The sequence below is a fragment of the Hoplias malabaricus genome, chromosome 10 (genome assembly GCF_029633855.1).
Source record: "Hoplias malabaricus isolate fHopMal1 chromosome 10, fHopMal1.hap1, whole genome shotgun sequence".
NCBI classification, from domain to species: Eukaryota; Metazoa; Chordata; class Actinopteri; order Characiformes; family Erythrinidae; genus Hoplias; species Hoplias malabaricus.
Genome location: NC_089809.1, coordinates 20,267,927 through 20,293,703, shown reverse-complemented (window position 1 = coordinate 20,293,703; position 25,777 = coordinate 20,267,927). Strand labels below are relative to the sequence as shown.

General features: G+C 38.8%; 2 protein-coding genes across 6 annotated transcripts in view; both read right to left on the bottom strand.

The window, feature by feature from the left end:
* adam15 (ADAM metallopeptidase domain 15) overlaps positions 1 to 15,209 on the bottom strand; it is a 34,194-nt gene extending 18,985 nt beyond the window's left edge. For all 3 annotated transcript variants that reach the window (XM_066682473.1, XM_066682474.1, XM_066682475.1), the window contains exons 1-4: positions 14,508 to 15,209; positions 10,865 to 10,959; positions 745 to 821; positions 539 to 617 (exon numbers count right to left, since the gene is read on the bottom strand). In XM_066682473.1, coding sequence (XP_066538570.1) covers positions 539 to 617; positions 745 to 821; positions 10,865 to 10,959; positions 14,508 to 14,760 — 504 coding nt within the window. In that variant the 5' untranslated portion in view covers positions 14,761 to 15,209. The remainder of the gene's footprint in view (positions 1 to 538; positions 618 to 744; positions 822 to 10,864; positions 10,960 to 14,507) is intronic.
* Positions 15,210 to 16,471: 1,262 nt separating this feature from the next.
* The window catches only part of dcst1 (DC-STAMP domain containing 1), an 11,974-nt gene continuing 2,668 nt past the window's right edge, over positions 16,472 to 25,777 (bottom strand). For 2 of the 3 annotated variants that reach the window (XM_066682481.1, XM_066682482.1), the window contains 11 exons: positions 25,375 to 25,540; positions 25,060 to 25,203; positions 24,592 to 24,713; positions 23,951 to 24,108; positions 23,721 to 23,820; positions 23,542 to 23,637; positions 23,303 to 23,429; positions 22,621 to 22,737; positions 20,614 to 20,756; positions 17,222 to 17,332; positions 16,472 to 16,895 (listed from right to left, as the gene is read on the bottom strand). In XM_066682481.1, the coding sequence (XP_066538578.1) occupies positions 16,659 to 16,895; positions 17,222 to 17,332; positions 20,614 to 20,756; positions 22,621 to 22,737; positions 23,303 to 23,429; positions 23,542 to 23,637; positions 23,721 to 23,820; positions 23,951 to 24,108; positions 24,592 to 24,713; positions 25,060 to 25,203; positions 25,375 to 25,540 (1,521 nt within the window). In that variant the 3' untranslated portion in view covers positions 16,472 to 16,658. Of the gene's footprint in view, positions 16,896 to 17,217; positions 17,333 to 20,613; positions 20,757 to 22,620; positions 22,738 to 23,302; positions 23,430 to 23,541; positions 23,638 to 23,720; positions 23,821 to 23,950; positions 24,109 to 24,591; positions 24,714 to 25,059; positions 25,204 to 25,374; positions 25,541 to 25,777 lie in introns of all 3 variants that reach the window. The other variant, XM_066682483.1, reaches the window with a different exon arrangement.

Genomic DNA, 25,777 nt, shown 5'->3' with positions numbered 1-25,777 from the left:
GAAAACTCATCATTTGCTGCATGTTTAGCTCTCTCAAACTTGTCCATCTTTTGCAAGCAGTGCTCAAACGTGCGTAGCTCATTTGCCTTGCTGCGCCTACCCCTGCATAAATAGATGTCCCTTCCATTAGAGCTACATAGCTAATACAGCTAACAAGCAAATGAAGCCATACCCTACCATTCATAAATGTGGGAAAATATCCACATCAAAACATTTAGATGGCAAATATCTATAACAGTAACATGATTTTTGCAATTCATTTAAGAGGTAGAAAACCATTAATCAACTCAATCACAACATAAAATTGACACGTTTTGACATAGACCAGGCTCTGTGAAAATATATCCATCTGCTCCTGTCTTCCATATAATATGCACAAACACAATTAAAGAATTCTGTGGCTAATAATGAATGATATGGCAGTAAAGTGAGTAAACATTACCCAAAATGACTGTCACCATGTAAGAACAAATTCAGTGTGTATTGTAGAGCAATACACAGTATGACAGGTTTAGAAATAACTCAGAAGCAAACATACCACTGGGCTCTGTTCCATGGACACTCCAGTTCCATTTGGCAAGTAGTAGAACACATTGGGCGGTTTAGGCAAGAGGTCTCTGCAGAATCCAGAAGATGTGAGTAAACAGGGTGTTAGAGAAGCAGATGTTTAAACATAAGGGAATATAAGATGGACATTGTAGAGTACTGCCATCATATGCTGTCTGTGTAATGGTGCACACTCACTTGTTTTTCTCCAGCTCCAGCAGAAGGAGGCTGTCTCCTACTTGCAGACCACAAAGCAGCGTGTCCGGGTGACCATTCTGCAGAACAGCAAATGGTGATTGTATTATGAAATAAACAAGCTCTGCAATTGTAAATCACATTTATTAAACAGATATCTCTGCTTATACAATGTGATTGGACATCTCTTGCAAAGACTTGGCACTCCCGGAATAACCTTTGATCTATTTTGCTAGTCTACCATCACCTAATGTTAACACTGAAAGAACATTACTGATGATTCATTCATTCATTATCTGTAAGCGCTTATCCAGTTCAGGGTCGCAGTGGGTCCAGAGCCTAGCTGGAATCATTGGGCGCAAGGCAGGAAGGAGGGGGCGCCAGTCCTTCACAGCGCAACACAGACACACTCACACATTCACTCACAACTACGGACACTTTTGAGTCGCCAATCCACCTACCAACGTGTGTTTTTGGACTGTGGGAGGAAACCGGAGCACCCGGAGGAAACCCATGCAGACACGGGGAGAACACACCAACTCCTCACAGACAGTCACCCGGAGTGGGAATCGAACCCACAACCTCCAGGTCCCTGGAGCTGTGTGACTGCGACACTACCTGCCCCATTACTGATGATAAATTTATTAAACAATTATATTGAGTAGTGTGTCACATATAAGAGATTGCAGATTTTTAATTTTCCACAGCTGAGATAAAGGACTAAGACCAACCAAAATCAACCAAAGGAACACGTCTAAAAAAACTAGAAAGAAATACAAAACACAAAGGAAATACCGGGCTAACAAGAAACTGTTAGCAAGATAGAGAATTAAAACTCAAGGCCATACATGGTTGTAAATAAGGCACCTGTGAGTCCAAAGAATTAGAGCCGATGTGTGATAACTGGTGAAGCCAGGGAGAAGCAGGAGCAGACAAAAATATGGGTGGAAGACAGAGACTGTTAAGTTGCAACTTTATTTGATCCCTTAAACAATGTTAAAAAAAGTCTACTGAATTATTTGTATACTTGTTTTTTTCCCCAGTTATATATTATGAGGCATATGCCTCATTTAAGGGCTCCAGAGTTCTGCAGTCTGTGTTATTTCTATCAACGCTACATTGCTGGCTCAATTCTCCAGTGATGCCCCTGCCTCCTAAATCCAAGGGTCCAAGAGAGTTGGCCTTGCTCCCTTATGAGCAGGACGCTCCCCTCTCCCCTCATTACAAGTACAAGCGTCTGTCTGGTGTCAGGGAAGCTGGCGCACTAAGCAATCAGGTGTCTTAGCTACAGTTCAAACAAAGAGGTGGTGGCTGGATTCAAATGTCTTGTACGAAACATGTGCTTTTCTCATCTTCCTAACTTGCTTACATTTTGTGACTTGGAAAGTCTAACAGGTGGAACTGACAATTAATAATTGGGAAGGAAATTTAACACCAAAACAAATTTTGTTCTAAAACAAATTCACAAAAGTATTCACTAAAGCTGAATTCACTGCTGATGTTATCAGACCTTTTAAAAGGAAAACTAGGTAGTATTTTCACCTCTAAGTTACAGCTTCAGAATCAATGTGATGCTTCACTGCCCTGCAATAGGGAAAACAGAGCTTCTGTCGTTGCTACTCCAGGCTCAGCACTGCTGAAACGGTACTATGTAACATTTGGAGGAGGGTAGGAAAATACAAACCTCCCCATTTGATTTTGGGACATTACTTACTATAAATATAAATTACACCGTGCAACTGCAAGTCTAACCCAGGAAGAAAAATTCCAAATCTTACCTAATGTTCCTTTAATGGTCTTACACTCTGTCCCTCATTGTGAACATTTGTGTGATTCACACTGTGCAGGAGCAACATGATCTGGTTTGTATGATTCTACACTGATTCATAAGACAGAATTATGTGGGAGCTTTCTGAGTCAGCACAGATGATATTTTGCTATTATTTTAAAGTAGTTTCTAGTGGTTTTACAGGATAACATTTGATGTGGCCTACTAAATCAGCCTGATGCTTTGCTGAAGTATTATAATGTTCTAGATACAAATGATTTTGTCTAGTTTAAAACTGCCTTGTTCAGCACTCACTCACTTGTGTTAAACATTAACATAAATCCACCTTCTTTTTTAATTAAGGAAAAAAAAGCAGTCAATATTGGGTTCATTTCATTTTTGCATACTACAAAGCACAGCAACAAAAACTGCCACTTAAATATAAGGAGGTGACAAATGCAAGAAAACGAAGGGAAAATGCGGGATATGAGGTTAATATAATTTTAATGGGCTGGCGTCAGAGGTAGACAGATTTAAAGTCACTCATGAAAAATCCTGCTGCCCTGGAGCAGTGAAGCTGCAGCCAATGAGATCTGTATTTCTTCTCTCCTCTGCTCTCATACACATTAACTTTAGCATGTAGGATCTGCTGAGGCGGCTGCTGACAGAGTGTAAAGCATGCAGCAGTGAGAGAAACAGCGATGGGCTATAAACAGACTGCTCTTCCTCTCCACTCCCTCAACACACTCATCTAAAGCTCTCCACTCTCTCACCTCTCCTCTCCTCTCTCTCTCTGTAACTCACAGCCAGCTCATTTCCTCACTGATCACAGCCTCCACAGCACTGTTTCCTGCTCAGAGACAGAGCAGAGACACTGAGACACACATGCTGACAGGCAGAGACACACACACTGATCTCTCTCTTTGTTTCCTCCATCACTGGCATCCATTTTTAGCTTTTGAATGCTGCCTGCTCTCACACTGTTACAGAATAATCTCATGTATATTTCTTCTAACCTCATGTGCATTTCATTAGCTCAGTTAGTTACATTAAGCAAATCATGACCGGTTATTTACCTCAGTTTACCTCTGTCTATATATAATGGCCCACAAATTCATTTTTTTTAGTTTATTGGGGGAAAAAATAAAGCAGAAAACACCAGCAGCATCTTTGCTTGATCTGAATAAAATTTTGATATATTTTTTTAGACATCTATATATTCTTTCAGACTGAAAATGGACAGGAACGCCTCCAGATTATAAAATGATGCTTTGTTCTGTTGAGATTTTGATGGATTACCGGGTATGTTTTTTCTGTATCTTTTACAATTTTTTTCCATATTTAATGCAACTCTAGTTTTGGAAACACCATTTTCGCCACATAGTGTAATTTGACTTTATGCTTTCCTACTCAAATGGATCCTTATGGAAATGGTTACATCTAATCCCTTCAGAAACTGTACTCTAGTGTGTCACAGTGCGCCACACTGACTTCTTAAGCTGTGGGTAATTACGTCAAATATCTCCATTTAAAAAATTGGTAAAACCACAAAGATTGACTTAATGTACAATTAAAACAGCTGCCTCCTTTCCAACACACACAGACATGTACATAAAAACTGACACACTGATACATACATACACACTGTCTCTCTCTCTCTCACACACACACAAACACACATAAGTTACAGACACACATTCCTTTATCAGTGCAGTAAAAAAGTGAAACCTCAGTGAGTTTCCTGCAGCGGTGCCTCAGTTTCCTGCCTTTCTCCTTTCTCTCACTCTCTTTCTTTCTCCCCATGGGAACAGAGCCCTCTCACCACAGCTATCTCAAAGGAAAACCACCATTATCACATATCACAGTCTGACCGGCACCAGGGGACTGCTCACTGCCCATCTGAGAACAGCTAAACACTCTCAGTACAAACTTAGCCTAGGGGTCATCCTTTATAAACCTGTATTTGGAAATCCTCTGATGTTTAAACTGCTGTAGGATTCAGTTACAGTGCAAAAACACAACAGCACATTTTCAAGGACCATGGCTCCAATAATACTCAAAACGATTTACCATTCCCAAATGTACCCGTGTATTTAATTTCTACAGAATAACTTTTATTTGCATTAAAATCATAATTACGTTATCACCTTCTTATCTTCCACAACACAAAACAGGAACCCATGACAATTTTAGTGGATTTGCACATCAACTTGGCAACATTTATGTGACACACAAATACGAGTTAAAATGAACCAAAACATAAAACAAAACAAAAAAAACATCAAAAGCGCAGAGATATAAGTGTACTGATTACACCAGGTGAAAACAAGACCCAAGATGAATCCAGCAAAACTGAATAAAAAACCACAGGACATCTGCTCCTTACTCCTGTATGCTTGCATTGAACGGAACTGTGACCCGTCCTCATTTAAAGGAACAGACACTGAAACCGGTCTTTCTGAACAGGGCTGTTTATATAGGGGTGAACGATGGTGCTTTGTTTGATCTTTTTGCAATTTTCACCAAAGAATGTCACAGACATTTCGTTAAGAGCCCATGGAACTTAATTTGTGGAAAGGGGGTATAATATGTTCCCTTTGAAGGGTTCATTGAATTTCTTTTGTGTCAATTATCTTTTAAAAATAATAATAAACTAAAATGGAATAACACTCTTTTCTATCTATCTATCTATCTATCTATCTATCTATCTATCGTTACACTTATATAGCACCTTTCTAGATACCCAAGGATGCTTTACAATCCACACTGCTCAGAACACACAATCCATACACACTGGCGAGAAGCGGCAGCCAAACGCGCACAGCCTACTCTCGACCAGGAACGACCGTCCACCTGGAGTACTGCATCGGGCACTAGGATTTCACCCAGGACAGAGTGCCAATCCATATCTGGGCACACACACATTCACTCACACATACAGACATTCATTCACATACACACATTCAATCACACAGCAGGACAGTTATTAGACAGAAGCCAATTCACCTACCCTCCATGTTTTTGGACTGTGGGAGGAAACGGGAGACCCCGGAGGAAACCCACGCAGACACGGGGAGAACATGGAAACTCCACCCAGATGGGACTTGAACCCAAGATCCCAGCGCTGGGAGGCGAACATGCTAACCACTAAGCCACCGTGCCACCCTTTTGGTTATCTGTGGCCATAAAAGCAATATATAAGTGGTAACACACTGCTTTTTTTTATTTCAAATAGCACAGAGCTGCCCTTGTGTTGAAAAACAGCATAGTCCTATAATGATTCCAATTTCCCACATGTAACTAAGAGTTTAAGGAAAACATTCCTTAATTTACAGACTGATTCATCATGAAGTTGAGCAGATGTCAGTCTGGAGTTGTGTGGGTGATGAGGGTCATTCACTACTCCTTATCTGCCATCAATTAAAGCAATTAAATGTAATAATTACCTAATAATTAAGTCTTACCTACTACTATCAAACATGACTGTGACAATGCGCATACGTTTTACACAATTTACATCCTGGAGTCCTAATTCATTTTGATTCTCATATTTTAAGTCTTCAAATGTCTTGAAGCAGATATCTAATTATAATACATAAAATAGCTCATCCAAATAAATGCTGTGACTAACATGTCCTTGAATAAAACAGTTAAAAGATGGGATAAGAGACCATCAGAAGAGATGGAGAAGAGGCTCCTGAGTGGTGCCTGTGATCTAAGCACTGGTCCTAACATCAAAAGATCCAGCGTTTGATTCATCAGCCGTCCAAGGCCGAGTGTCCTGGGGAGCACAATTGGTTTTGCTCCCTAGGTGGGTTGGATGGCCCTTCTTCTCTGCCCAAGAAGAACATGCTCACCCCCATCCTCCCGAGGCTGGTGTCACAGTTTGAGTTTGGTGAGACATGGTAATGGACAGAATTGATGATGACTAGTAATGTGGCAAAAAATGGGGATAAGTAAAGCCTTCTATGGTATCACTCAAAGAATCATTTGTAGCACCTTTATTTTCAACAGTGTGGCACCTTTTGGAGATAATGACTACCAATCAGTATTGTGTTTCAAGTTGTCCAGAGAGTTAATGGTGCAGGATCACACCCATGACTAAGACCAACACCTAACACCTCCTAAACATTCATCTTTTTCTTCTTTCCTCCTCCTTAACTTCAAGTTCAGCTTCAATCTTTAAAGGCAAGCACAGACGTGGGAACATCCAGGTCGACAATGATAAGAAATAGTTACCACACTGAATAGTCATCATGAATATTCTACACAATGTGAAGGACAGCTTTTCTTTGAACATTGATGATATGTGAATTGCAGTGAGTTTGAGACTCAGACCGTTTTGGTGACCTACCAGTGCTTTTATCTGTTCCTTTTTAGTATAACTCTAACTAAAGAAGCCTTGTTAGAACGACGGTTGATATAACTGTAGAATTTCTTCTATTTTCTCTTCCAACCTTTCCTCTCACTGCATTCCTCTCACCCTGTTCATCCTTCATTCGCACACATCTCACCATCAACATCAGAACCTTTTAACCCCTCTCTGACCCCACTCACTCGCACTCAGATCTGTCTATCCCTCAGCCTATACTGCTTTCTCTCAGTCTCCACCATAACACTCTCTCACCATCAACATTCACCTCCAAACACACTCCCACAACCCCCACCCCAGGGACCGTCTGTGAGGTAATGTTTCTAAGTACTTGTTCTAGCCAGTGGAATGACCTCAGCACCACATGAATGTTAGGCTGGGTGTGGTCCGCTGAGTTGGAGTTGTAGAAGACAGAAAGACAGAGTAGACAAAAGAGAGAATGAATGGATTAAGTGAGGGGGAAAGAAAATGGAGGTGAGGCAGGTTACTTGGTTATTGCATTACACTACATTTAGTCTGTGGTCTTAAGCAGGTAATCAGGTATGAGTTAATTTGATATTTGGTAATCAGATATGAGGCCCTTTGAAATCTCAGTGTTTCAGAAGAGGCACTGATGCAGCTTTTTTTTATACGATTTTTTAAAATGGGGGAGGGGGTGTTTTTTTGTTTGTGATTCCAAACCTGAATGGTTTGAGAGTGGTTAGTGAGTTACTGTAAGAAAACGCAACCCCTCCCAGTCTCTTGATGTTCTCTTGGCTTGCACACAATTTTCATTCTCTCTCTCTCTCTCTCTCTTTCTCTCTCTCACACACACACACACACACACACAAACACACCAGAGTTTCCAGAGTTTTAAGAGGATCAGAACGGGAGCCTGAAGCTCAATGCAATTCTGTGTTCCTACTCAAGAAACAACGCCCTGCCTATCACACATGGCTGCCCCCTTTTCTTCCACTTTCTTTTTCTGGTCTGTGGATGCACATCTGAAAAGGAGAATTCCCAGCTTTTATTCTTTACATTTAGAAACAAAGCTGAAAAATTAATGTGAACATACGGTAGATTTCAATGGACAGTTACTTTGACACATATTCCTGTGTTTAACAGTGAACTAGACATACCACTCATTCACTGAATTGGAGTATAATTATGTTTGACAGATGACATTCTTTTCAAAGCCGGGCTTTAACTGTCTGTCATTACTGACCATTTGCTACAAATGTAGCAGATAAACATTAGGTTGAAAACACGTGTACAACTTTAAAACACTGCAGTGGAGCCACTGTGGAGTGAAACATTGTATATACACCCAGTGGATTAGAAACCAAAGCGTAATCTGCATTACACTGGAGTAGAATAGGGCCATTCAGATTGTGTGTACAATCTCTCACAGCCTACAACTAATATTCTAAAGCCAAAGAGTTCAGAAAAAAAGAGCTTAATGCGAGCAAATAGTTTGCAAATGCCAGCTATTTAAAATGAAGGCAAGATCATGGAACAGTTAAAAAAATCCCCACCATGAGATGTGCTCACAAACTTTCACTTTTGTTTTCACAGCTGTTCTCAAACTACTCTGCCACTTTCCAGCTTCAAAGACGTTTGTAGCCTTTCAGCCAAGCAGCCAATATCAGTGCCCTATCAGGTCCAGCTAATCACATTAGGGTGATTTGTCCACACACACACACACACACATCATTGAGTACATAAAGACCACTGCTCTCTTATTATGGTTATCTGAATGGGCTTGTTTAGAAAATAATGTCTCTGTTGTATTTTTAAATAAGGATATTTAATTTGGGGAGTTTTTAGTCTAATTACACATCCTCTGGGTGCAGGTCATCTATCTGAGGGCAGACTTGGCTTGGAAAAGCTGATGGTAATCATTTGAATGGATGGAAAGAAAGAACAGACTTTGTTCGTGGATGGGTGTCAATGGGAAAGGAACGGAAAAAGGCTGTAAAACACATACACACACATACATACACACCCCCCACACCCATGCCATCCACCGCCTTTCCTCTTTCTCTGAACATAGACACACACACAAACGTACACACACACATTACTCCCCACCTTTCCTCATCAGTGCAAAACAAGTTGAAAACAGAGAGCATTTGCTGCGATTGCTCTAGTCCTCTCTACCACTTTACGAGCGCTATTCCCTTTCAGCTTAGGAGCGGAGTTTCTGTTTCTGAATCAGAGAAATCTATGACACTGGAAACAACATTAGAGAGTTGTTCATCCAAAAAAGGTTTTGTCTAGTCATGTCTTTATTCCATATTCCTACACAAGGGATTGAGCAGTGTGGAGAGTAAAATGTGCTGCCTCATTTCCTCCTTTCTGCTCTCCTACAGAGAGGGAAGGAAGTAGGTGCTCTGGCATCTTTTACTGGAGACTTCCTGAAATAAGTATGATCTGAGAGGAAAGGAAGCGAAAGCAACATTAAGGGGACAGACTCTTCCTGTGCAGCTGAGGGGACCTCTGAAATCATATCCGGCCGAATCCCACTCCCTCCACCCCAGCCAGGTTAAGAAATGAGAGAACACAAAGGAGAGAAACAGATCACAACTTTTCACATATCCAGTTCTTTTTCCGTACTCCAATTCCCAGAAGACTTTGGAAACTCTTATGACTGTGAATGACACTTCAGCTCCCAGTCATAATCTGTCCCATTGATGTAACTCACCAGATTCTATTACCTGTGTACATGCCTTTATACGTGTTTATGTTTATTCAGTGTGAAGTATTTTTCCTTCTGTAGTGTCTTTTCCGTTTTTCTTTTTTACATGGTTCTGTTTCATCACTGCATTTGTAGTTTTGTCTTTTCGACTTGTCTGTGTTTGTTTATATTGTGTTTTTGATTTGGACTTTTGAATTTCACTTTGATAATAAACCTACACACTTAAAAATGGTTCCACAATGGTTCTTTATTAAAGGATAATGTTCTATATAGAACACTGAACACCTGAATAACATTTTGCGTGATGAAAGGCTTTGCATCATTAAAGTGTTCTTCAGATTGATGGAGAATGTGTTATAGATGGTTCTATATAGCACCTTTTAAAAAAGAATTCTATATGGCACCAAAAAGGGTTCCTCTATTGTTATGATGTCAAGCTTGTAACAATAGAGGAACCTTTTTGGTGCCATAAAAAACATTTTTAAAGGCATTATATAGAAACATCTATAACACCTGCTCCATCAGTCTTAATAACTCCTTAATAATGCAAAGAACTGGTTCTATATAGAATCATTTCCTTTAATAAAGAACCCTTGTAGAACCATCATTTTAAGTGTGTATTTTTAAGTATTAAGTGTTCATTTCAATCTGCATATGCAACTGCTTTATAGGATGAAACAGCAAATGGTCAAACTGTGGTTATAGAGACACATATCTACTATGGTTCCACAACTTACAAAATATAAATATTATCACTAAAGGACAGCTTGTAGCTACATTTGCTTTTTGTTAAATAAATGGTGTGATCAGGTTTCAGCCTCCACCTACAGTGAAAAAGAGACAGTGATGGGAAGAGACAGTGAACAAGCATTCTTGGCCTGATTAAATGTGACTGCAGTTACAGATACCCAGGCTCTGTGTCAGCATACAGAGCAGCTCAACACTGAAATGATTTTAACCCTGTCTCATTTGGTGTTCTACCCAACCATATAATCCACTTAAAACACATGATTACCTCTGTGTCTCCGAAACAATTCACCTTCAAGACTGCACACTTTCTAACAACACCAGCTGCACTAAATACCACAAGTCCTTGCTAGCTACTATCGAAGTTAACATGTAAATTAATACTAACAGTTCAGATCATATGTACAATGTCTTACGGCTAAAAGTCTGCATGCCGGTGAAGGGAAATGAGGACAAAAACAAGAACTGAATTCAAAAGTGTGCTTGCTCAGACAGCTATTTTTAAATGAGTTTATTTGTTTAGCTGAAAGTCTACTGCATGTCTCCAGATTTCCCCCACCTGCAAAACTTCACTCAGGCTTCTCCTGCGTCCGTTTACCAAGGCAAAAGGCCTCGTCCTCTCCAAGGGCTCCCCTCTTCTGCCACGACCTAGCACTAAAGACAGAGAGAAGAACAGAGAATCAGTGCTGTGCAGACGTTTATGAAACCAGTTATGTTGGTTTGCGCTAGTTAAAAAAAGGTCCATAAATAAATAAGCAAATAAATAAATTCAAGATAATGTCAAGTTTTATTTGTAGTTATCATCCAGTATCATCAAAAACTAGGTTCCTCCAATTATAGGTTTATACATGGTTTCATATCTGTATATTAATGGCTATTACGTTGTTGTAAACACATTAAAAGTTATTCATAATCATTCATAACACATAGATACCATCTAAACTGTTAGACCTCAAATCTTGCCGGATACTGACTTTACTTTGTCTACTCCATCAGCTGACATTTAGTCTGTTGGCTTAATCGCATTTTGTTAATATCATTAACCCTTTAGCAACCAAGTTTAATGAATTAACCACCAACAGAGGCCATTTTATACATTAATGATAATGTGGTGTACCTAAACATATGAAATGACTAAATTCACATTCTCAGGTTATTTATAAGTACAGTTTAATGTTAAACTTGTACTGAAATTTATATACAGTGAGGGGGCCTAGTGTAATATATTTCACAGTGATCATATCTTTACTGGAGATTCTGGACTGACAAACTTGATCAAAACACTAACTGAGAGAACATCTTCTTGGAAGAATGGTGCTTTATCCCTCTAGTACACTTCCAGAGGCATGAAGATGCTATGCTCTTCAAGAAGCTGCTCTGGCAATTTGTGGAGGTTCAACACCTTTCTGAAACACTTTTTCCTTTGATTTGTCTCCACCCAGCTATATGCATTTGCAGTAACTGTGTGACTAGAGTAAAAGTAGTTTTTTTTTCTTATTTTTACTGGGTTCTGTCCAAGTCTGAAAGTCACTTTCTGGGACCCATTCGGATGAGATCCAGACAACCCAGAACCCAACCCAGAGTCAATGACATCATCACCACCATCAGTACTGCACTACAGCTAATCCACACTCACCTGCCAGTTAATACTCTTTTTTAATCATTTTATATAGTAGGTCCTAGTGAATGATGAGACAATTTGAGTTTTACACTCACAGCATTTCTCTGCATTATAAAACACCCAAACCACTACTTTAAGTTATTTTGTAATCAAATGGTAAATGTCTATATACTCTGTAGCAAAACACTGTTTAGCCCTAGATCATGAACTTTCCATTGCATTGTGCAACTGCAATTTATTTCTTTCCTACACACTGACATTAACTGAGATATTTACTTACTTTATTTTATTTTTGTTAAGTTAGACTGGTTTTATTCCTTTGTTTAAGCCATGTATTTACGAGTGTCTTAAAGCCACTTTTGTACTTTCATCCTGTCTCCTTGCCGGATTAAATGTGACAGTGACACAGAGAAGCATCGCCAAGAGTCAAATGAGGATAAGCAGCAATTCTAAAAAAGAACTGAATGCACTGGATGATAATGTGCATGTTTCCTAGCCATCCATGATTACGTAAGTAGAGATCTGTCAATGCCTGGTGTAATTTGTCTGTCTATTTTCTGGGAATAACGTTTATGATTTTGTCTCCCAAAAATATTGAAGAATTGTGTGCTGAGCAATGCAGGCAACGTGGCCAAATGTTCATATTCTTATACATATAAAACAGTAAATGTATTTGTAATCTTTGCAATAACATTACTATATACTGAAGACGTTGTTCCCCCTCCAGGGTGTATTCCGCCTTGCACCCAATGATTCCAGGTAGGCTCTGGACCCACCGTGACCCTGAACTGGATAAGCGTTTACAGATAATGAATGAATGAATGAATGAAGAAGTTGTTCATTGTTTCCATTTTTTTCAAAAGCAGCCAATCATCAATAATTGTGTATGGGATTTACACAGATATCTCACCTCAAACACATGTTGCCTGCAGTTTTTTTAAACCATGTTTTTAGTATTTTTCAAGTGTTTAATAACAATACACTGTAAGGAAGTATAAAATAAGATCTGCTCCAAGTCCAGAGGAGACAGTACGAATATAAATTTTGCTGAATTTATAACCCAATAACATTTTGGTTTGTTTACACCTAATATTTATTTACATCTTCATTACCAGTTTACAACAATCAGGACCACAATTTGCATCTAAGCCTAACCCAAATTCATTCTTGATGCTGCTTAACTCATTCTACAGCTGTCTATGAAGACAAATTTGACTTTACAGACATATTTTAGTGTACACTGTTTTTAAAAGCTATCTTTGAAGCCTTCTTTGAGTTCTCTAAATAACCTTTTAGTGGATGGTTCTTTAAATAACTTTTTAGAAATGAGATCTGTCAGTGCAGAAATACTTTTAAAAGAATCTATACATAATGAAGGATTTTTAAGTGTGGACATAAGGCAAAGAAATTTAGTGTGTAGCATAAAGGGCTGAAGAATCGTTCTCATGGGATAGCATGTGTCTAGGGTCTTTATTAACCTTTCTGACAGAGGGCATCTCTTTATAAGCTATAGGCCATGGGTATTCAATCACACATGGTTTGGTCTTTTCCCTTCTCCAACAGTTTGTCAGGTAATGTGTCTCAGGGCTATAGGTATCTTAAAATATTAACATAAAACTAAATTTAAAATCTAAATTTTCCTAGCAGACTGGACAAAGAGATGACATAAAATACTGCTGGAACAAAAGAAAATATAAATGACAATACTTATTTACAGCACCATAACCAAGAGGGCTCTTAGTTAGGGCTGGGCAGTAATTCAATATCAATATATATCACAATATAAAATGTTTCAATAACAATATTATGAATTTTATACACATTTTCAATATTTCAATATATATTATTTACAGCATCTGTCACTGACTTACAGTCATTATTTGGTGCTGCCATCTGTTCACTGCACTTAATTTTAAAATTCACTAGCTGTAACCGCTTATCCAGTTCAGGGTTGCGGTGGGTGCGGAATCATTGGGCGAAAGACAGCAAGGGGGGGGGGGGTCCTCCACAGGGCAACACACACACACACACACATTCACTCACACCTACTGCCACTTTTGAGCCGTCAATCCACCTACCAACGTGTGTTTTTGGGCCGTGGGAGGAAACCGGAGCACCCGGAGGAAACCCACGCCGACACAGAGAGAACACACCAACTCCTCACAGACAGTCACCCGGAGCAGAACTTAAACCCACAACCACAGGTCCCTGGAGAGGTGTGACTGCCACACTACTGGCTGCATCATCGTACCGCCCTAATTTTTAAATTAGTTATAAAATATTCACATTGACAAAGCCAATAGGTGTTTGTCTGATGGTGATGTCATGTTGCTTTCAGTTCTTGGCAGATTTTCTGTGGTTTATTATTGTTCATATAGATATCAGTATTATATCGCATTGACCAAAAGTAAGAAATATATTGTCACATAAATTTTGATCATATCGTCCAGCTCTACTCTCTCAGTCTTGTCTGAGAGATCTCTATTAAAACCCAAGAGGAGACCTACATTCCTGGACTCATGAGAAATATCTGAACAGTAGATCTCAAATATTGCAGTGCTGTGTACTGAGTGTCTCATACCTGAGTGTGAAGAGTGGGTTATCTCTGTAAGGTCTAATCCATCTATGCGTTGATCAGCAGCGCTGCTTTCAGTACTCAGTACTCCCACAGGTGCAGGAGATGCTGGCTCGCCATCTTCCACAAGTCCAGAGCTGGTGTTTACAGCGGTTGCCAGTGAGAGTGTGGACACAAGCTGATGAGCAGAGCTCTCAAACAGCAGCAGGGTGAGAAAAGCTCGCCATGAAACCGTGAGCAGCTGGCACTCGGGGCTCATCCTCTAACTTTCATTCCAGACGAGGAGAGGCGGCAAAAAAGACCCAGGTCCAGTCTCAGTGACTTCCACACAGACAGACAGAGCTTAGCTGAAGAATTAGAAATCAGGAATGTCCAGTCCAGAACGTAGAATAGCTGCAAGGTATTTTAGTGTCTTAACCAACAGTACAGACAAGGTAAAATCCGTCTGTTGGTGTGAATATCTGTTTTAATGTGTATCTAAACGCCTCGTTCGCCTGCTGCTGAGTCTACCGCCAAAACCAAAACCCTGGTTCTTGGCCCATTCCCCTCTGTCTCTCCTTCCAATCCTGCCCTGTGCCGTCGATTTAACCGTTAAAAGTCAAACTGCGTTTAATCTCGTGTCCTCTTTACTCTGTAAAGTGCCCTATACCCTCGCTGTGTCCGCACGGCTGCGTAGGAGCTGCCGAAGTGTGTGTGTTTACATGAAGGAACAGCGTTCAGCTCCGAGCCCGGCCCAGCGAGAGGCGGGATTTCCTTCAGCCAGGTTAACCCTTCACTGACCGCGCATGAACACACACACACACTGAGTGATTCCACCAGCATTTGCAATTAACATTAATGTTAACATTGCTTCTGCACACATTGTCCATTTTATAAGCTCCACATAAAAGTACACTATGTTGTTCTATTGTACAATTAGAGACTTTAGTCCATATGTTACTCCTCATACTCCCATGTTGGACCCATTTCACACTGTTCTTCGGTGGTCAGACTCCCACAGCTCTATTTCGGATGGTGGTTTGTTAATGTTTTTTTGCTGTTTGGAGTGTATCAGACACAATAGTGCCATAGTGTAACTGCTAAACTATTTTGAGCAATGTCCTGTGGCCACTGAGAGACTAAAAAGGACTAACACTAAAAGTGCAGCAGCAGATGAGCTCTGACTTTATAAAGGGGACCAACAAGTCTGTAATTTTGGAAATGTAAAGTGCAGAGTAATTGGAATTGAAAAAAATTGATATTTAATTGTTTTGGATGATCTCTGTATATATCTATAAAGGAAACATATATAAAATGTTCTTTTATTCTAATTCAGAATAGGTGAATATCTAGTGCAAAGGTTTTGCTTTTTTGCAACACAAATATAATAATGTAATGTTAAATTTTCTCCTGTAGTCCAGATATGACACTTTAAATGTTAATTAAAAATGGAGAGCATTTCCCCCCTAAACAATATTGCACACAAGAGCACAGAACAGAGGGTACTACTTTTCACTCATAAAACATTCATAAATACCAATGTTGGCAGTACAGTGGCGCAGTAGGTAGTGGCAGTCATACAGCTCCAGGGACCTGGAGGTTGTGGATTCATGTCCCGCTCCGGGTGACTGTGAGTTTGGTGTGTGTTCTCTCTGTGTCCGTGTGGGTTTCCTCCCACAGTCCAAAAACACATGTTGGTAGGTGGATTGGTGACTCAAAAGTGTCCATAGGTTACAGACAATGAATGAAATACCAATGTAAAGCATCAAGAAAACAGCATATGTCCTCTCATATACCACCATGTCTACATTTTCCTTGAGATATCATAATTAATTCCAAACTCTATTTGTTTAGCTTGCCCATTTTGAAAATTTTACCTTACACTCAAAAATAAATAAAAAAGAAACCATTCCAACTTCACAGATAAAATAATGACAACCTGAAGAGATAAGTTTAAAAAAAATAACAAATTTTGTCGACAACTTCCTCTTTATCAGTTAATGTATCAGTTTAAATCTATTTTCTAGACCCGCAAGCAAATGTATGACACGGTCAGAAGTACTTTTACTGGCAAGTTTATTTATTCATGGATAGGGTTTTTTTTCTGGATGTTTATATCCATGCCGAGTTTTGTTAAAGGTTTAAATGCCTTGTTTTTCTTGCTGACAGAATATGGAATCAGTCATAATAGTAAACGTCTGTATCTGAATTACTGTCCAGAGTTATGTTGTTTGTACGGTCAGAGCACACGGGGCAGCTGCTCAAATCTGACCAGCACTGCGGACAGTAGACAGCTGAGCAGTGAGGAACTATGCATTGCACTGCCCATCTCTGTCTCACGAACTCCTCACACAGCCAGCACCAACAAATCCTGCAGCCCACACGCTCCAGAGGAGAGAGCAGCATAGAGAACACCTGAGAGAGCGAGAAAGATAGAAAGACAGACAGACAGACAGAAAGAGAAAGCATCATGTCTTTTAAATGCAATCTAAATAACATTTCTTTTGTAACTAACTGGTTAGGTATAAATATTTATGTTTTTATATATGAATAATTATTAATGAGTCATGTAACTATGTAATTATATAAGTATTGTGTTAATGACTTTGTATTTATTATTCAATTACATTAGTATCAGTAACAACAATTACTTTAGACTTCACACATTAGCAACAAAATTATGAATTAAAGTGGTGTGGATGGCTTATAGAAGTTGAGAAGCGGTGAAATAGCATACACACAGAGTTTGGTGGCAGTTGTCTCCTCCTCAGTCGTTTGCTCTGTCTGTAGATGAATGAAATCCGTCTCTGGATCTGCAGGTTGTAGAGGAAAAGAATCCGTCTCTTCTCTCTCTGTCCACGAGAAAAACACCAAGCTGATCAGGTTAAATAGAAGGTGTGAAATAAGGGAAGATAAGATCATAATTTACATCATTCTATTTCCTGTGCAGTGTATGAGGTTTGGTTATTACATGCACGTGTGTGTATGTGTTTCGGGTGGGGTCTAGGGGTGTACTTACTGACAACATCAATACACTTTTATAGGATGACAACACTGGTCATCAAAGCATGGAAGAACACACATGTATATATATATATATATACACTCCTTACATATTTATATATAATATTTCTGAAAGCAGTGATCTATACATGAGAGTATCTATATATATTTATTGTGTATGTGGCAGCTGTTTCAAGCCTGAAGGAGCCCCTAATCCTAACTGCCGCACCGGCCCTCAAAGTACTGTGTCTAATGCTATTACTGTAAACCTTCTCAGCTTTATACTAATACACACACACACAGACACACACACACACACACACACACACACACACACAGAGATAAGAGAGAGAGTGAGAAAGAGGACGTTTCTCCTCACTCACACTATTTTCTGTTAATCTCTCTGAACTCAGTGAAACCCTGAGAAGCACACTTCCAAATTTCAAAGTTCTCTGAAATTGATACAAACAGCCAACTGTTTTTCTTATTACGAAAGAGATTTACACCATTCTGCCAGTGTGCTGATGCAACAAATACACTTAAGACATGCACTTTTTCAATGCTCACCTTGTTAATTAAGAGGAATTAAGATTTATCATCCAAAACAAACGTGAGTTTTGTTTGCTGTTGACTGCAAGGACTAATTAATTACTAATTAACTAATTGTTTTAGTTGTAAATAATAGCATTATTTAAGTCCAAAAGGTCTTAATGTCTACTAAAAGCTTATAACTGCTGCACAATATCTGACCCTGTATCACAGAAAGCAATCTGTGAGAACTGAATGGAACCTTGGAATTTATTTATCATTTCTAAATCAATAGTAAATAATAACTTTATGAGCAAAAGTAATTTTGTGCAAAATGGGACTCTGTTTGTTTTGGTTTTGCTGAATATGGGGGACCTTTAGCTTTTGTTCAAATCTTCCTGTGCCAAGAGTGCAACAGCAGAACAACAGGCCGCACAATAATAAATATTGTCCTGCTGGAAATCCTGCTTTAAACACAGGAGATTGGCCAGCAGCTGCCCAACACTGATTTTCTGAAGATGCAGTAGAATAAGTAATGCATTTTTAGTGTGGGCTATAACCTGCTTGCTCCTAATTAGTGGTCCATGTTTCATATTTTTGAAGGCACTGGTTAGTGTATAATAATCTATGGGATTATTTCAGCAGCATTTCTCTGCTCTAGAGATGGGAGCCACTGGCACTGCACTGTTCTTTGCCCTTAAACAGCAGATTCGGCAACATTTAAAGACCTTATGAACTAATGCATGCTCCTGCTGAATAAAATATGAACACAAAAAAGATCTGCATATGGAGCAGAACTGGGGTCGGAGACTGCAGCTTTACAAGGTGAACTGGTTGTTTTTTTAGCCTTAATTTGATTAAACCTCTTCATGTGACTAAACTATTAACAACCAACAAAAGCCTCCGACAACAGTCTCTTTTGAAAATACAAAGCCCCATTAATTCCAACTATTTAAAAATGATTTCATATGTACCAAAATCACTAAACAAAGCATTTCATTCAAACAGAATTAACCTACCTTAAATTGACCACCATATCAGTCACTACAGGTGTCCTTTGCACTGTGTGAAAATTTTATGCTTTGCTTCAAATGCACAATTTTTAATTTTTTTTGCATTGTCTTCCTTCAAAATTTAATAATGTTCTCCTATAAACATACCCTTTTAGAGATACATGAAGATACATGATTTTCTTTTGACACCAACAGTATAGAACAAAAAATGAAAAATAAAATTTGGACTTTAACAGGTTAATTCTAAAGTTGTGTGTGTTGTATATTGTGTGACGGCAGGGTGAGGTGATCCTGTGGTATGGTGTTTAGGGATTCATGCTTGGAATTAGCTATGTGCATATGGTATACAGTTCAGCAGAATAAGCAGTATGGATCTCATAATACATCTGCGTGGTTATGTAATAGCAAACGTGATCAGTGCTAAGCAGAGAGAGATTGCACATGCAGCAGTGACTCATTCAGCTGCTTGGCTGAGGAGCGGGTAAGAGGCCACTAATGAATGAACAACACAACCCGCTCTCTGTTTACTACAAACATATTACAGCCTCTCAAGGAGTAAACAAACCTCACAGCAGCACTTAAAGTAGGAATTTTATAGAAGATGTTTTAAAAAGCTCTTAATATTATCTTCAGAATAATAATAATAATAATAATAATAATAATACATTATATTTATATGGCGCTTTTCAAGAACTCAAAGACGCTTACAATAGTTAATACATAGAACACATTCAAAGACACAAAACAAAGCAAATACAGAATACAGAACATTAACAAACAAAACAAGCATGAAAAGATTAGGTTTGGGGTGTATTAGTAAAGCAAATATTTATTAAGCCTATATCTTCTATTAAATGAGAGTCCTACTACTGAAGCAGATAGTGAAATGCTAGATTTTAGTAGAATTTACTCAATTTTATTTAAGCAAATACATTCCATGTCCAAAAGTGTGCTGACACCCTATATAATGAGTCTATTTAGCCACATTAGATTTGGACACAAATGTTCACAATACACATACAGTTCACAATAGACATACATAAGTGTAGATTCACCTTGCTACCTGCATGTTGCTCAGATTAGAGTGGTACAAAGCCCCCAGCACTGGGGTGTGGTGCAGTGGAGGTGTATTCCCTGGTGTGTGATTGAACTCCATCCAATGTCTATGGGATTAATTGCTGTGGGGTTCCTGAGCCAGGACTAATCAACCAACATCAGTGCCTGACCTTCCTAATATTTGTGTTGCAGAATGCCATCAAATCCTCAAAACAATGTTCCAAAATGCAATATAATGTGTTCAGAGAAGAGTAGAGAACTACTGTAGGGGGCAAATAGGCTGTTAATACTGATGATTTCAGAAGAAAGTTTGGATGAGCAGGTGTCTATAAATGTTTGGTCATATAGGATTTCATTTAGAAAATCCATTTTATAATAATGGATGTTGGATGAGCAGGTGTCCACACATTTTTGGATATAATATGCTGAAGCGTCTGTGATACAGCAGATGTCTAGTCATTTCTAAGTAGATGCAGTGAACATTTCTGCTGTTCTGCTGTACTGTCAGAAGGGGAGGGGTATTGCAGTAGTACCTTGGGAAAGTAGAAGGCTGTGATGACCCTCCTCAGGCGGTTAGTGTAAACCTGCACACAGCACATGAAGAGCATCAGTAGCAGAGAGAGGAAACTCCTCAGATAATCAGCTTGACTCAGAGCACGGGGCTGTGGGAGACACTCTGTATATATCACACACACACACACACAGACACACAAAGAGATATGGGCTGGGTTTACAACAAAATCTTAAAACAAAGACTATTCTTAGTTGGTTAAGTGAACATCACACTGAACACTATCTGAACACTAATATCAATAAAATCAATAATATCAATAAAACAGGTCAGAATGCTGCCAGGAAGCAAAACAATCCTACTGCAACTTTGATGAATTGTCTTCAAATCACTACTATGATGGAAAATTAATTATACTAATGACAGATATGATTTGTCTTTAAGCTTGGCTTCTTTTCTTTTCTTCTTTTTTGGCAGACATCACAGGGATTCCTCATTTTGCAACTGTTCAAAAGTATTGTAGTGTAGAAAAAACATGTACAAAATCTAGTAATTTAAATCTCCTGTCAAACCGAGGATGCTGAGAAATGTAATAATGCTTGACAAAAATTACACGATAAATAACATTACTCTAATCTTTGGCCAGAATTCCTCCTTTTTATGACTGCCGTGTTTGTTTGTGGTCCCCAAATAATTTCTTATACAAATGAACAGCTAATGATGTCATACTGAAGCTAATCACAATAAAAACAAAAATACAGTATGGAATATCTGGCGTAGTCTTTGTCCTGCATAAAAATAGACCTCTCCACAGCCACAAACATGGTTGGATAGATGCCAGGACTGAGCTCTCTTAAAGTTTAAAAGCCTGTCCAGGTATCTTGATCAGCTTAAGCGTACAGCCAGACCAAACACGTAATGTTAGAGATAGGTGTAGTTCAAGTATACACTCTATAAGCTCTACTGTTATAGATCACTGATCTGAAGAGAATGTCACACACTGGGAAAGGCATAGTTACTTGTGAATAGCTGACAGATTTCTGGTTCTACAGAATGCCTGTGTTTGCAATTTTATTAAATATTTTTACTCTGACAGCATTTCCCCAACTAGTCTCTCCCTATTAGTCTAAGCTGTCTAAGACCAGAGCTGACCCCATCATCAGAAAATTGCTGGTTTGTTCCCCAGTGATGCTAGCCTCACTCTATGTGTGTGGGTATCATGGCCCTCCCTCCATCATCCCCCTGTTCTTTGCTATCCAATGTGGGTGCCTGTTAACTAACATAACAGATCTGGGCAGTTAGTTTTCTCTTCTAAGTGTGCTGGTCTGTCCAACAACAGTGTTAGCAGCAGTCCAAAAAGAAATTGTAGCTAGCTTTTGAGTCACAATCTCCCAGCTCAGTAGCATGGTATGATGTGTGGGAGCACTCCTCTGCAAAAGGAGGAAGATGCCATCACCATGACCTTAGTAAGTTATCATAATATAATATATATCATAACATAACCAAATATGACATTTCACAAAATAGTAAGGTTTAACTATAATTTGTGTGCTGTTTCCTTCTCCCTGTACAACATTACACTTCCATAGTTTGCTGTTATGGTTAAGTTTACAGGTGCTCGCTTGTTGGTGGAGTATTATTGTACACTCCCACTTCCTGATAATTGTTTGTGGTCAGCCTTCAGAACGGAGAGACCTTCACATGAACAAGCAAACAGAGGCAAAGGGAGTGAAGGTAGGAAAGAGACATGTCAAATTCAATGATTGCTGAATACCTCTACTGTCATATTGTGAATGGACTGTAACAACTTACATCCCACCTTTGACCTCTAGCCAAGTAAGCCAAACAGCTCATTAACTAAATCCAGCTCAGCAGAGGTCATTTTGTGAGTGCAGCTGACCCCATGCTAAGCCTTTAAACTATTAATGTTGTGAGACCTTGAACACTCCTAGAATCTATGATTTGGAAGATGGATTCTCTGGGCCTTGGTGTCTAGTTTAGATCAGGTAATGTCAGTGAGGTCACTTACGCTTGTTACTGGACTGCAAGTCTAGCTTGGACGAGGTGTTGAAGGCACCAATGGTTTTTCGCAGGAGTTTAGCTAACATGGAATCACCGTCAATGTCAATATGTATGTCATGACTGCCTATAAATGAAAAATAATTAAACAGGAGTTTGGAAAGTTTACATGTATGTTGTCTCCATCCCATAAAAACATTGTAGCTCTTTTTTTTATTACAGTCAACATTGTTTTTACATTGTTGTAACCAATCAATGTCACTTAAATGATAACTTATAGGAGACTTTATTCATTCAAGCATTTTCTGTAGCTGACCCAGAATCATTGGGCAAGAGGCAGGAACTGCCCCCTGGACAGAGCACCCTGGTCCATTAAAGGGCATCACACATTTACTCACAAACTCCTATCCACATGTAATTTGAGAGGAAACTGGAGCCCCCGAACGAAACCCACACAGGCACAGGGCAAACACACCAAGATGAGGTGGGGTCTGAACCGACAATACCAGGAACTTCTGTTGTGTGTTGTGTGGCAGTGAAATTAATTTTAGCATCACTGCTCTGCACAGGAGAACTAAGTTTATAAATGATCCATATGATTTTGGACCATCTCTATGGTTAATATGTGGCACCACAGTCAAAAGAAAATAATTCAGCCTTAAGGCACATAATTAAATGTGTGTTACACTCACTTGCAAGGGAGTATTCAGTAAAAGTATGCCTATGGATGATGTCAAAGATATGATGAAGAATTCCATCAATGGCCAGAAGGACACATACAAACACAGCCAGGGAGACAGCCTGGAGTAAGCCTGCTATCTGAACAGAATTTGCTTTTTAATAGTTTTTTAATGGTATATTAATAGTAAACATAGAGATGATGCTTCTAAATCCAAAAGAAATTGATTCAAGGTAATATTAAAGATGGTACCACAAGTCGGAGCTCATTTCGATGTATCTTCAAGCTCCAGGGGTCAATAACTCTGCTCTTTTCAGCTTTCTTCAAGGGCAATATATATCTCTTACTCTGAAATATTCATCCACATTAGCTTGGACAAGAAGGAAACAAACGTCAGTGTTATTAGGAAACAGTAGTGTAAACCATCTTACCATTCTCTTTCTTCGTTCATCAATTTCTCTGAAGTATGTTGTGATGTAGACATTGTCAAAGCAAATATCTCTGCTATACTGTTGTGCATATCCAAAAGCCCTTTGTAGGAATATCAAATCAAAGTAAACAAACATGTTTATGACAGTAAAGCTACCAGCAGAAAATATAAAACTAGAAAAAGTGTTAACAGAATCAGGCAGGTGGTATCTGTGAGAATATGTGGACTTACGAGGTAAAAACACTAATGAATGTGAAGGACAGGATGATTTGCACAATCTTTGCCATGTGCGCAACAGTATCTTTCTTCTCTTGAAATGACTTCCTCAGCTCATTACGAAATTCATTCTGAAGAATTGTTACTCCATACACAGACTGCTGATCTAGTTTCTGAGATGACACAGGACAGAATCAGCACATTCTTGCAGATACTCCAGTAACTGACTGGGTGCTACTCACCAGCAAATATTTAAAGGGCCCCCGAATTAATTTTTCTCCTTCAATTTTATTCATTTGTATTTTATTATTTTTAAAATAAGTTCTCAGTGTTTGTATCCATATATGTGAAAATACATAATCAAATATTTATTTTTGAATTGATGACACTGCAAACAATTATTTACAAAAATAAAAAATGTATTGAGCCATACCTAGAACATATATATACACTGATCATTTTAAAGGTGTTTGACCAAAGCTTATTTTCAACTGAAATTAAATAGGAAGTATCTTTAGGTTTTACCTAAAGACTGATCTGGGAATCATTTTTATTCATGAACATGGTTCTGAGCATTTTACATTGACAGCTTTATGACACAGCACACTCAGATAGATCAAACATAATGGATTTGTTTTGGGAAGGATGAACGGTACCTGAAGCACAATGTTGGTTGTGAACTGTTCCCCAAGTTTACTGATAGACATATCGAGCTTGTCAAATGTTTGGCCAAAGTTTCCCTCCACTGGGATCTCTTCCTTGCACCATGGAGTCATTACTGAGGAACCATGTAATAATAAATTATTATTATCTTGATAAATCTACCATGTAGAACATGCACATTTATTTTATTTAAATGTGTAAGAGAATCTAACTGTTTTAATCCAGAGTTAAAGTCACTAAGTCAGATGAATTCTACCTCACCAAAGCAATTCATTAACAAATAGTCATCATTCTCTATAAATAGACGAATGGACAATAACATAAAAATTCCTGAAAAGAAAGTCTCTTCAGATGAACGTCTCTTCTATATTCATATATTTTTAGGCAGCAACAATATATTATCAACCAGTTTATGCAATAAACATAAAATGAACACACAGTCCTGAATAATAACCACTTACCTCTCATGATATTACAGAGAAATTCAAATTTCATAGGCACACAGAGGAAGTGGTTGATAACAGGGGACTTAATTGTGTCCATGCACTCCTCCCACTTAGCACTGAACAACTGCTGACAGCGATCAATGCCCTGATTCACTATATCTGAACACAAGACAACAACACATTTCATCAGTTCATATATAGTGAAAAATATTTGTTTCAAGACGCCTGACATTTTCCAACATTATTAAAATGGAAGTGTATTAAACTGTCGACGACTACAATATACTTTTATAAATTTTATGTGTTTTCTTGTAGGAACATGGCACTCACAGTCACAGCGCATTCTGGTCTTTGCAGTGTACTGCTCCTGGGTGCTGTTGCCTGCAGCTATGGGACTCTGGCTGTCATAGCCGTAGTGACCCATCACCTCATCCTTGATTGCCTGGAACTGCCTGCTCACATTCTGAGCCTCTTTCTGGAGTGTCACACTGTCATCCTGAGGGATAGGGAGAGAAAAAATTATTTCAACATGACATAGCAGCACATATTCAACATAAAAAAAAATTGCACTGAAATAAACAACTGTCATCTAGATTATAAGGATTCACTGTACAGCACAAGCTTCTGAACTTTAAGACCAGCTGAATTTAGTCTAGAAATTTGAGGCTAATTATACAACTACACACATACACATTATTAGGATTCGTCAAGAGATGTAAAGTATTTAAAAGAA